The 12,689-nt window shown below is 43.6% G+C and overlaps 1 protein-coding gene across 2 annotated transcripts in view; it reads right to left on the bottom strand.

Annotated features, from left to right (window-relative positions):
• Positions 1–12,689, bottom strand: part of HECW2 (HECT, C2 and WW domain containing E3 ubiquitin protein ligase 2) — a 241,888-nt gene that overhangs the window by 164,355 nt on the left and 64,844 nt on the right. For both annotated transcript variants that reach the window (XM_075608335.1, XM_075608334.1), the window contains one exon: positions 8,369–8,538. In XM_075608335.1, the coding sequence (XP_075464450.1) occupies positions 8,369–8,538 (170 nt within the window). The remainder of the gene's footprint in view (positions 1–8,368; positions 8,539–12,689) is intronic.

The raw sequence follows: 12,689 nt of genomic DNA, 5'->3' as shown, positions 1-12,689 counted from the left end.
GCTTGCAGCTGGGCCTGCTCGTACAGAAAGTCTTTCAAAAGTTCTTCCATTCTTGTGTGTGTGTGTGTGTGTGTGTGTGTGTGTGGCCCTTTAACTGCAGGAGCCTTTTGAAAAAATCCTTCCTAAATCTTGACACCATATGTTGCAGGGTACATGCAACTACACACGCGGGTTTCTGGACAAGGCTTATTTATTTAGCCTTGACAAATATACAGCACACAAAACAAAAATAGCTTTCCATCAGCAACAAAAGGAAAATGGCTTTTCTTCAGCAGACAGACAAAAACAGTTTCTTTTTAGCAGACAGTGTATATGGCAGTTGCCCTTTTCTATGCAGGGGACAGACAGTTCACAATTCATCTACTTTTCTAATCAGACCTTGTATCAGGAAACTCTTTAGCAATCTCCTTAGAAGCTTACTCCTCACTCCTCAACAGAGAGACTCCTCTGTCTACAGCCTGGGTTTTAACACACCTTGATTAGGCAGCTGGGATCCAACTAATTGTCCTGAGGTTCCCAGCTGAAGTTAACCTAGTCAGTGCTGCACTGCAGACTAGACATAGGTTTTCCAGGCATATAACTAGTGGCTTTTGTTTACCCTGTCACACGCCTTCTGACACTGACTTACTGTTCCCGGTCCCCTGTCCCCCTGACTCAGGGATGACCGGAGGGTGGCCAGAGTTAGGTACCTAGTTTAGGGATGCGGTGCTATCAGACTATAGCTTAGAGGGCATGAGACTTCGGGCGTCCAAGTCTAAGTCAAGCAATGGGTCTAATTACTTTTTGTGGCACCGCGGGCTCCTGTATAGAGAGCAAGGGACTACAGGGTTAGATGAGGTATGGACGGGGAAGAGATAGCTAGTGTTACCCCGGGAGTATAGGCAGCAGTTGTTGCGGTTAGCCCACTCCATTCCACTAGCGGGGCATCAGGGGTCGCTCGGACGCGAGCCCGGCTGTTGCAGCGTTATAACTGGACAGGGGCATCCAGTGTTGTGGCAGAATTCTGCCGGGCTTGTGATGCCTGCCAGCGAGTAGGTAAGGCGGGTGACCGTGTTAAGGCACCCCTGAACCCATTACCGGTAATCGGGGAACCCTATCAGCGGGTAGCCATGGACCTCGTGGGACCCCTCATGGTTCCCAGCTGGTCAGGGAAGAGCTACATCCTCACGGTGGTGGACTTTGCCACCCTACCTGAGGCAGTAGCGCTTGCCACTATTGATGCTAGGGCAGTAGCGAAGGCTATGTAACCATTTTTTCTAGGGTAGGTTTCACTAGTGAGATTCGAACCAATCAGGGGTCACAATTCATGAGTGAATTGCACCAGCGTCTCTGGGATGAGTGTGGGGTGAAGCACCAGCGCACGACCCCTTACCACCCCCAGACCAACGGATTATGTGAGAGGTTCAATGGGACCCTGAAGCAGCTGCTTAGACGTTTATACAGGCAGAGGGAAAGGACTGGGAGATTCACCTGCAGCACTTGCTGTTTGCATACCGAGAGGTACCGCAAGAATCTACAGGCTTCTCTCCTTTTGAGCTGTTATATGGTCGTTGGGTACGGGGACCTCTGGACCTATTCCGTGTGGGATGTGAAGGGGAGACTACCAATACTGATGCTTCTGTGCTTCAGTATGTGATACATCTCAGAGACCGGCTGGAAATACTCATGGGGTTGGCACAGGACAACCTTAGGGATGCTCAGACCAAGCAGAAGAGTTGATATGATCAGAATGCCCGTAGCAGGGAATTCATCCCAGGACAGCAAGCGTTTGTTCTCAAGCCCACTCGGGAGAACAAATTAATGGCTGCTTGGTCGGGACCGTATACGGTACTCCGAAAGATGAATGAGTGCAACTATGTTGTACAGGTAGATGCTGAGGCAGGAAGAAATAAGACCTATCACATAAATATGCTCAAGGAGTACATAGCACCGAGTGTGGCATCGGTGCTAGCCATTTGAAGCCCACCGATGTTGGATCCGGTGAGCAATGCTCTCTCTGCCTGATCTCCTGGGGGAAGCTATGCAGGAGGGTACAGTAGAGCAGGTTGAGGTAGGGTCTAAGCTGAGTGTCAGGCAGAGGGCAGAAGCCAGGGCTCTGTTTTCAGATAAGCCAAGGAAGACACACATTGCAGATCAACCAGTGCTGACAGGGGATCTGAGACCTCTGCATAAGCACGCTTATAGAGTTTCAGCAGAGGTGATGGGCAGTAAAGAGAGGGGGGTAGAAGAGATGCTGGGTAATTGTACCGTCCCAGAGCCCTTGGGCTTGTCCGGTAGTCCTGGTACCTTAGAAGGATGGGACCACCTGGTTCTGTGTGGACTACCGGCAGCTCAATGCGGGCACGGTGTCAGATGCCTAGCCCATGCCCCGCATGGATGAGTTGTTAGATGAACTCGCGGGGCAAGGTATCTGATGACCATGGATCTCAGTAAAGGTTACACTTAGTGCATGTAGCTGTGTGCGGTGCTAGCCAGGATTAGGGAAGCGGGACTCACGTTGAAACCCACCAAGTGCTTAGTAGGGATGGCAGAAGTACTGTACCAAGGGAACCGGGTGGGTGGCGGGCATCTTAAGCCAGAACCAGCTAAGGTGGAAGCTATAGTGAAGTGGCTCGCTCCCAAAACCAAGAAACAAGTTATGGCTTTCCTAGGCAGCACAGACTACTACAGAAAGTTTGTCCCTCAGTATAGTGTCATTGCCAAACCCCTGACTGACTTGTCCCAGAAGCGATAGTCTGTGCTTGTAGTCTGGTCTCCTGCCTGTGAGGTCTCCTTTCATGCATTAAAGACTGCACTGGCCAGTGCCCCCATTCTTGCTGGCAAAAAGGTCTTGGTGCAGACTGATGCCTCGGATTATGGCATTGGTGCTGTACTCAGCCAAGTGGGGGAGGAGGGCAGTGAACACCCAGTGGTGTATCTGAGTCGCAAGCTGCTGCCCAGAGAGGTGGCATATGCCACCATTGAAAAAGAGTGTCTGGCCATAGTATGGGCTCTAAAGAAGTTACAGCCATATTTGTATGGCAGACCTTTTACTGTTATTACAGACCACAATCCCTTGATTTGGTTACAGAGGGTGTCGGGGGAAAATGCGAAACTTTTGCGTTGGAGTCTTGCCTTACAGGAATTTGACTTTACCATCCAGCACAAAAAGGGAAGCGAGCATGGCAATGCTGATGGCCTTTCCCGTCATGACAGCCCTCAGGACATACTAACTTCAAGAGCTGGCAGGTCAGCCCAGCCACCTGACGGGGTGGTCAGGGCAGTCCCTGCGCTTTGCGTGGGGGAGTTGTGACGAGAACAGGGTTAATCTGGCCTAAATAAAGGTATTATGTCCGGCTGATTAACCCCAACTCGCATTGGGAATGAAGGGGGTAGAAGTATTTTCACTGCACTGCTGTCTTTGCCCTGTCCCAGCCTTCTTAACCCCCATTTGCAGGCTATTCTCTGCCTGCTGTAATAGAAGTGAATGTAATGCCTGCTATATTCTTTTGAGACACAAGATGGAGTAGTGAGCGCCATAGCCAGCTCTGTGTATGGGAGGTCTGCTGTATCATATGGGTATCCATTTCAAGCTCTTGACTCCATAACCGCAAGTCAATTGAATAATTGGTTTGCGGTTAGACTTGAAGTGGTTTTACCGATACAATGTATCCGTACCTCGTTAGCCTGCAGAACTTGAAAGGCAGTAAGTCAATGGCCGTGGGAAGTAGGTCAATTGACGTGGGAACTGGGATTTCTTTAACGTAATAAATCTGCAGCCGACTTTTCCACTAGCTTTGCTGGCAGGAGACTGACAATTAAGCCTGTGTTATTCCTTTAGAAAGAGAGCACAAACTTTAAATAATGTAGTGACCACGGTTATTCTAACACAAACCAGTGGCAATGGCCAAAAAGACCCAGGTACACCCAAGTACATGCTGGATACATGCCTTAAACTTGCCTTAAACTAGACCCAGCATTTCTGCATTGATTAATGGCCCATCAGATTAACAAAGGGGGTCCCTGGCAGTCCCATTCAAACTGAATGGGACTGCCAGGGACCCTGCTATATTAATCCTATGGGTCATTAGTCAATGCAGAAATGCCTTAAACTAGCCAGGTTACACCCAGCACATACCCAGAATGTAACCGGGCTAGTTTAAGGCAAGCTTTAGAATAGTCGTGGTCTCGTCTGTAGAAGATACCTGTTTTTTTTCTGTATTTAATTATATGCCTCTTCCCCAAGGCATATACAGTTACAGTAGGTCCGGAAATAATTGGACACTGACACAATTTTCATAATTTTGGCTCTGTATGCCACCACAATGGATTTAAAATGAAACAACCGAGATGCAATAGAAGTGCAGACTTTCAGCTTTAATTCAAGGGGTTGAACAAAAATATTGTATGAAACATTTAGGAATTGCAACCATTTTCATACACAGCACCCTTATTTCAGGGGCTCAAATGTAATTGGACAAATTAACAAAATCATAAATAAAATGTTCATTTTTAATACTTTGTCAAGAATCCTTTGCAGGCAAAGACTACTTGAGGTCTGGAACGCATGGACATCACCAAACGCTGGGTTTCCTCCTTTGTGATGCTTTGCCAGGCCTTTACTGCAGCTGTCTTAAGTTGTTGTTTGTTCGTCTTTCTGCCTTAAGTTTTGTCTACAGCAAGTGAAATGCATGCTCGATCGGGTTGAGATCAGGTGATTGAATTGCAGAATATTCCACTTCTTTGCCTTAAAAAACTTCTGGGTTGCTTTCGCAGTATGTTTTGGGTCATTGTCCATCTGTAAAGTAAAGCGCCGTCCAATCAACTTCGCAGAATTTGGCTGAATCTGAGCAGACAATATATCCCCACATACTTCAGAATTCATCCGGCTGCTTCTGTCTTCTGTCACATCATCAATAAACACTAGTGACCCAGTGCCATTGTAAGCCAAACACTGCCTCCACCGTGTTTTACAGATTATGTGGTATGCTTCGGATCATGAGCCGTTCCAAGCCTTCTCCATACTTTTTTCTTCCCATCATTCTGGTACAGGTTGATCTTAGTTTCATCTGTCCAAAGAATGCTGTTCCAGAACTGGGCTGGCTTTTTTTAGATATTGTTTGGCAAAGTCTAATCTGGCCTTTCTATTCTTGAGGCTTATGAATGGTTTGCACCTTGTGGTGAACCCTCTGTATTTGCTCTCGTGAAGTCTTCTCTTTATGGTAGACTTGGATAATGATATGCCTACCTCCTGGAGAGTGTTCTTCACTTGGCTGGATGTTGTGAAGGGGTTTTTCTTTACCATGGAAAGGATCCTATGATAATCTACCACTGTTGTCTTCTGTGGACGTCCAGGCCTTTTTGTGTTGCAGAGCTCACCAGTGCGTTTTATTCTCAGAATGTATCAAACTGTTGATTTGGCCACTCCTAATGTTCCTGCTATCTCTTTGATGGGTTTTCTTTTTTTTTGCAGCTTAAGGATGCCCTGTTTCACTTGCATTGAGAGCTCCTTTGACTGCATGTTGTGGGTTCACAGAAAAAACTTCCAAATGCAAATGCTACACCTGGAATCAACTCCAGACCTTTTACATAGTTGCATAGTAGATAAGGTTGAAAAAAGACATAGGTCCATCAAGTTCAACCTATGCTAAATTTAGACAACAGATACTTTATCCTAAATCTATACTGACTTATTGATCCAGAGGAAGGCGAACCAAAAAACCCATTAAGGGGAAAAATTAATTCCTTCCTGACTCCAAGAATTGGCAATCGGATTAATCCCTGGATCAACATCCTTCCCATGTATACTTATTTGGTATATCCCTGTATACCTTTCCCATCTAAAAAGATGTCCAACCTTTTTTTGAACAAATCTATTGTATCTGCCATCACAGTCTCCATGGGTAATGAATTCCACATTTTAACTGCCCTTACTGCAAAAGAACCCTTTCCTTTGTTGCTGGTGAAATTTCCTTTCCTCCAACCTTAAGGGATGGCCCGAGTCCTTAGTACTGCCCGTGGGATGAATAGTTCTTTTGAAAGCTCCTTCTATTGTCCCCAAATATATTTATATATAGTTATCATATCCCCTCTTAGATGCCTCTTTTCTAATGTAAATAAATCTAATTTAGCTAGCCTCTCCTCATAAGTTAGATTGTTCATCCCCTTTATTAATTTGGTGGCTCTTCTCTTCACTCTCTCTAGTTTCATAATTTCTTTTCTTAGGATTGGTGCCCAAAATTGTACTCCATATTCAAGGTGTGGTCTTACTAGTGCTTTGTAAAGGGGCATAATTATGTTTACTTCCCTTCCAGCCATTGCCCGTTTAATGAATGATAAGATCTTGTTTGCCTTTGCAGCTACTGCATGACATTGGGCACTATTGTTAAGCCTGCAGTCTACAAGCACTCCTAAATCCTTCTCCATCAAGGATTCCCCCAATATATCTCCATTTAATTTGTAAGTTGCCTTATTATTCTTGCATCCCAAATGCATAACCTTACATTTATCTGTATTAAACCTCATCTGCCATTTACCTGCCCACGTTTCCAGTCTCTCCAAGTCCTTCTGAAGAGAAATTACATCCTGCTCTGATTCTACTACCTTACACAATTTAGTATCATCAGCAAAGATGGAGACTTTGCTCTCGATCCCAACCTCAAGGTCATTAATAAACAAGTTAAAAAGCAGGGGTACCAGTACCGATCCCTGAGGTACTCCCCTCACGACTTTAGCCCAACCTGAAAAAGTTCCATTTATGACAACCAACAAAATCCAGGATCACTCCTAAGAAAAACTGATGCTACTAAATGAATACTAGCCAGTCCCACACAAGAAAGCCAAATCCATAAAGCACAAAATGTATGTCCATAAGCATCTCTTCCGTTCACTATACCACACGTGTACTAAAGTATTATAATGACACCCCTTAGGAGTACATGGCTAATGACTAACACGGGTAGTGGCTAGTTGTGGTAGGGAGGAATGAATAGCAGTGATACCGCCGTGTCTCCTAACAAGGAAGCACAGGCTAAGTACACCGCTACCCTCCGCCACTGCCCTCCTACACCCGGTGTCAACCACGGACTCAGGAATCCTCTCACGGAGGTAGGGGAAGGGAGATAACTCACAGTCTTGACTCGCCGAGCTCCGGTCTGCGATGACGTCACTGGACTGTGAACCGGAAAAGGAAATCAGCGTGCTCCAGCCCAAAGGTAAATCGTACAAAAATAGAAGGTTGCGAGGCGGTTCACTGCTGCCGCCGGGGTATGAATGCAGACACGCAATGAATAATAAAAAAGTATTTATTTGTGCATATTAAACAGAAATTCGCTGCAGAGCAAACTCTGACGCGTTTCGTTCCTATCAGGAACTTTGTCAAAGTACCATTTGTACCATTTATGACAACCCTCTGTTGTCTGTCCTTTAACCCGTTTTCAATCCAGGTGCATATATTATTACTGAGTCCAATTTTCTTTATTTTGTACACCAACCTCTTGTGTGAAACCGTATCAAAAGCCTTTGCAAAATCTAAGTAGACCACATCAACTGCATTACCCTGGTCTAAATTCCTACTTACCTCCTCAAAGAAACAAATAAGGTTAGTTTGGCAAGATCTATCCTTCATAAATCCATGCTGACTATTACTAATAATTTTGTTTTCCATTAGGTATTCCTGAATATTATCCCGTATTAAACCTTCAAGTAGTTTCCCTACTATTGAAGTCAGGCTTACAGGTCTGTAATTTCCCGGTTGTGATCTAGCTCCCTTTTTAAATATAGGCACCACATCTGCTTTACGCCAATCTTGTGGTACTTAGCCTGTGGAAATGGAGTCCTTGAATATTAAATATAATGGTTTGACTATTACTGAGCTTAACTCCTTTTTACCTTCTTAATTGATGATGAAATAACAAAGGAATAGCCCACACCTGTCCATGAAACAGCTTTTGAGTCAATTGTCCAATTACTTTTGGTCCCTTGAAAAAGAGGGGACTACATATTAAAGAGATGTAATTCCTAAACCCTTCCTCCAATTTGGATGTGAAGACCCTCAAATTAAAGCTGATAGACTGCACTTTAAGCCCATATTTATTATTTAAGTGTAACTTGAATTTATTTTGGTACACAGCCGAAATAACTAAACTTGTATCAGTGCCAATTATTTCCGGACCTAACTGTATGTCTCTTCCCTCCAGTTTGCACACCCGTGGTGTAAACCATACATACGTACATACATACAGTGATATGCAAGGTACTGTAGAAAAGCCAGTCTCTTCAGTGCACCTCAAGGTACTCTATAGCTTACCAGCATTTAGTAAATCAGGCCACCCATATATAAATAATTGGGATACATTTAATCAGAACTCCTTTCAGTAACATGCATTACCTCTCTGTGCCATACTGGATTTGTAGTGTTTGCAATAATAGTAGACCTCCTTTCTTGACCATGGTGGGAGTATGTTGGAAAAATGCTCTTTTTCCCAGGGCGTATGGACATCTTCAGATAAGGATCAGGATTAAAAAACATCCCCTTCTTTAGTCCAACTGCTCTGAGATCTTAAAAACAAACCAAATATTAGATACACCAAGTGAAGACTAAAAAAGTTGCCTGAAAACTAACGACTGTATACTGTATATGATACATAATAACTGTATTTTATTATACAAACTTTGAAGCAATTATTTGAGATGTGAATATTCTTCTTTAGACTGTATTCCATGATGTCGACATTTTTTTCCTTTTAATAGATGTAGCAGACTCGTTATCACATGGTAACGTGCCGTAATTGCGCAACTAATTAGCAAACCTGTCATCTTGCAACTTGCAGCTCCATCATATTCAATTTCAAATCACATGATAACGTGTCAAAACTCGCGCCAGCGGTAATGCATTTTTGTGTGGTAGCAGGTGCAATAACACCTGCTGCATCTGTACATTAAAAACTGAGGAACGCACAGCAATAAATGACTGGAAAGGAAAAAGTAAACAAAAAAGGCATTTTCACTAAAAAGACAATATTCAATACTGTATATTTTTGTCTTCAAAACGCATATACTTTTATATAGAAAAACTTGTCATTCTGCAAAGCTTGAAACGTTCAGCACTTGATGGAAAATATTATTCATATATAGAGTGGTTTCCTGACTTACATAGAACCCGAGTAGGATACTGTTTAGATATATGACCGCAATAAAATATTAGTCACCTGGATTTTTACAATCTCTCCTGTATCTAAAGCCCTCTCCCGCCTTAAACCTTTTTCACTGACTGCCCCACACCTCTGGAATGCCCTTCCCCTCAGAACCCGACTAGCACCCTCTCTATCCACCTTTAAGACCCACCTTAAGACACACTTGCTTAAAGAAGCATATGAATAGCACTGTGGATATTCTGAACACATGATACATAAAGCTTTGCCCCCTGCAGACGCACTTACCAGAACTCCCTCCTACTGTCTCTGTACGTTCTCCCTACCTACCAATTAGATTGTAAGCTCCTCGGAGCAGGGACTCCTCTTCCTTAATGTTACTTTTATGTCTGAAGCACTTATTCCCATGATCTGTTATTTGTATTATCTGTTATTTATTTGATTACCACATGTATTACTACTGTGAAGCGCTATGTACATTAATGGCGCTATATAAATAAAGACATACAATACAAAACAACATTGTTCTCTTTCACTCTGTCTCTTTCAAGCTTTTTATAGGAGTAAACACCTGGTTAATGCCATGTTGTTTACTTATGTGGATACAGCAATAATAAGTAATGTGTGCTAAGTTGGGTTAATGTCATGTTAAATATGCATAGTGAATCTCTCTCACAGACAGCAGGCAATAGGAGGAAATAAAACACCTTGCATGCCCTACAGTAGCTCTTACCAAAAGGGGGCTACAGAAGCTTTAGCACTTCTAAAATCCCATTAATTTGAATAGGAATCAGGTTGTGCTAAGCTTATCTTTTAATGAATATGGGCCTCTGCTTACAAACTAACCTAAAAAAAACAATTTAAAATGCATAGAGGTGCAAGATTTGGGTAAAAAAAGGCACCAATCACCCATTTGAAACCCTCTGGGGAAGCAGGTTTCCTGTGAAAAGCATAGGCTGGGCTACAAGCACTAGGATAGTCTGACCAACCGGACGCCGGACTGGTACTCTCCTTGTTCCATTACAAGACGGCACTATCCGCAAGCGAATAAACGCTCGTCACTGCAGGAACAGAGAGCTAGAGTTAGCATTGGCGGAACTCTGATGCGACGCTCTATCTGGCCCTGTGTGGTCTAAATGTGATTTATTTATGTGGAGCATGTGAGTGTTACCACATGTTTACTTTTAATTTTGATAACATTGTTTATTGTACAATGACCATTTTCTTTTCTCTGGAAATTATTGGACAGACCATCTCATATATACAAGCAGGATGATCCCCTGGCTATTCCCTACTAATGGGCTTCAGATTTTCATTTATACTGCTCTTTGATGCTGGATATCACATCTGAGAGAAGATGTCCGCGCATCCATTATCAACCTCACAGTTAGCAAAGTGAAAAGACATAGAAAAGCACAGGGACATACAATAATGTATTCATTTTTACTGAAAAAGTGACCCCCCCCCCACACACACACACACACACTAATGCCCTTCCTTACAGGAAGACAAATCTTAAAGGTTATGTCCCCAGAATCAGGTGAATCAGCATTGATCCATATCCCTCCGGTGTGAATCACATCAGGCGCATCCGTCTGTGACATTTTGCATGGCAGGGAGTGTGTTCAAACGGGAAAAGCGGGAAAAACTGTATAATACAACAAGGGGACAGCCATGCTCCATGCCTCTAAGGCTGCGGACATAGTCAGTCCTCCCGTGCGGAGGATGAAGGAAAGCGGGTGCTTTCCCTGGCCATAGTACATGCGCCGTCCGTGGGCGTGTCTAGTGGCGTGCCAGTGACGTCACGGAGCTGGTTCGCCCTCATTGGGCGAACCGTTCACGAGACCGGCCCGTTGCGCCAAGAAATCAGTTTAACTGATTTCTTGCGCAACGCACGCCCCCTCCCGCACGCCGTATAAACGCGATCACTGCCTTTAGGCAGTCTGATTGCTCAGCGCGGTCGTCCTTACCATGGACGCAGCCTTAGTCACTCACAAAGCACTCAGCCTCTCAGCTCCTCCGCGTGGATCAGCAAGAGGAAGTTGTAGTCACAGCTGGTATCAATCAATCCAGGAAGATTTCTCACCGGTATGATTGAAAGTTTCAACGGAGAAAAAATATTCCAGAATGCCCTATCCACTTCATCTGGGAATAATCTCCTATTGGACCTCACATCTTTAAATAGTGCCCCAAGAAATCTCATTAGTCAGATCATTCCATACAATTTGCACTGATCTACATACTGTATTTGTTAGTGAAAATCAAAACCATAAAATAATGGCTTATCGTCTGAATAATCTAAAAATCAATAAACTATATATGATAAGAGTTTCAAAATACTACTCAGGATACTAGCCTATTGAAAATAAAAGAGGTTTAATATATGATCAACCAGTGCATATCTTCAATTATAGGCTAAAGCTGGTAACCGGAATTTCTGGCACCCTGCCAAGTTTTTCAGCCAATCTGCTTACAGTTTTCATTCACAAAGAGTGAAATTTGCTCTTAGATAGGGGAGGTGATTGGACAGAAGGCACCAGCAAGGCACTGACTCCTCCCCCACACTGCCTGCAGGAAGCTCCGCACAGGAGAATGAAGGGAAAGGTTTGTGTGTCTGTTGTGTGTTTTGTGGGTGTAGAGGGGGCAGCAGAGTCTTGTTGGTGTGTTTCTGCTGTGCGTGTTTTGTTGGTGTAGAGGGGGAGCTGCAGTGTGTGTGTCTTCAGGGTGTGTTTTGTGGTGGAGGAGGGGTGCAGAGTGTTTTGTTGGTGTGTGTGTCTGCAGTGTGTGGGTTTACAAGGGGCTGCAGTGGGTGTAGGGAGGGGGCTGCTGGTGTGTGTTTTGTGGATGTAGAGGGGGGCTGCAGTTTGTGTAGGGTGGACTGCAGAGTGTGTTTGTGTATATAGAGGGGGAGTTGCAGAATGTGTGTGTGTGTGTGTGTGTGTGTGTGTGTGTGTGTGTGTACAATTTCCTTTTAATAAACTTACAGTAAAAGCATAAGAATGTAGACAATCATGCTGATAAAACTCAATATGACTACAAAAATGTATCTTTTTTTATAAATTAAAAAAAAATTAAAACAAGCCTACATATTACTGGCCAATAATGCCCTGGCTGGATTAAAGTCCCTCGGCTTCGCCTCGGGCCTTCAACTCTTCCAGCCAGGGCATTATTGGCCAGTAATTCCCTGTTCTTCGGGGATTATTACATAAATAATATTTGAATTTAGGAAATAGGCCAAGTCTAAGGTCAGATATGGACTCCCCTCATATATAGTATGACACGATCATAACTTCTATTGTGTATATAGGTCTATACACATAAAAGAAAAACTACATATTTAATTGGTAGAATAATCTTTTGCACGTATTAAATTGCACGCGTTGCACTGTCATCGGCTTCTTAAAGCATATTACTTGCAAGAAAGCTCCTCTATCCTGCAATGACGCAGCGAAAAAGTGTACTCATTATAATGTGCCAAATGTTGTAGGGTCTGCTCATAGTAAGCACATTTTTTAAAACAACCTATCAATGTAACTGGATTCCTTAAAAATATTAAAA

Source organism: Ascaphus truei, chromosome 7, assembly GCF_040206685.1.
Source record: "Ascaphus truei isolate aAscTru1 chromosome 7, aAscTru1.hap1, whole genome shotgun sequence".
NCBI classification, from domain to species: domain Eukaryota; kingdom Metazoa; phylum Chordata; class Amphibia; order Anura; family Ascaphidae; genus Ascaphus; species Ascaphus truei.
Note: the sequence above shows the minus strand (reverse complement) of the source record. Positions and strands in the feature narration are given on the sequence as shown.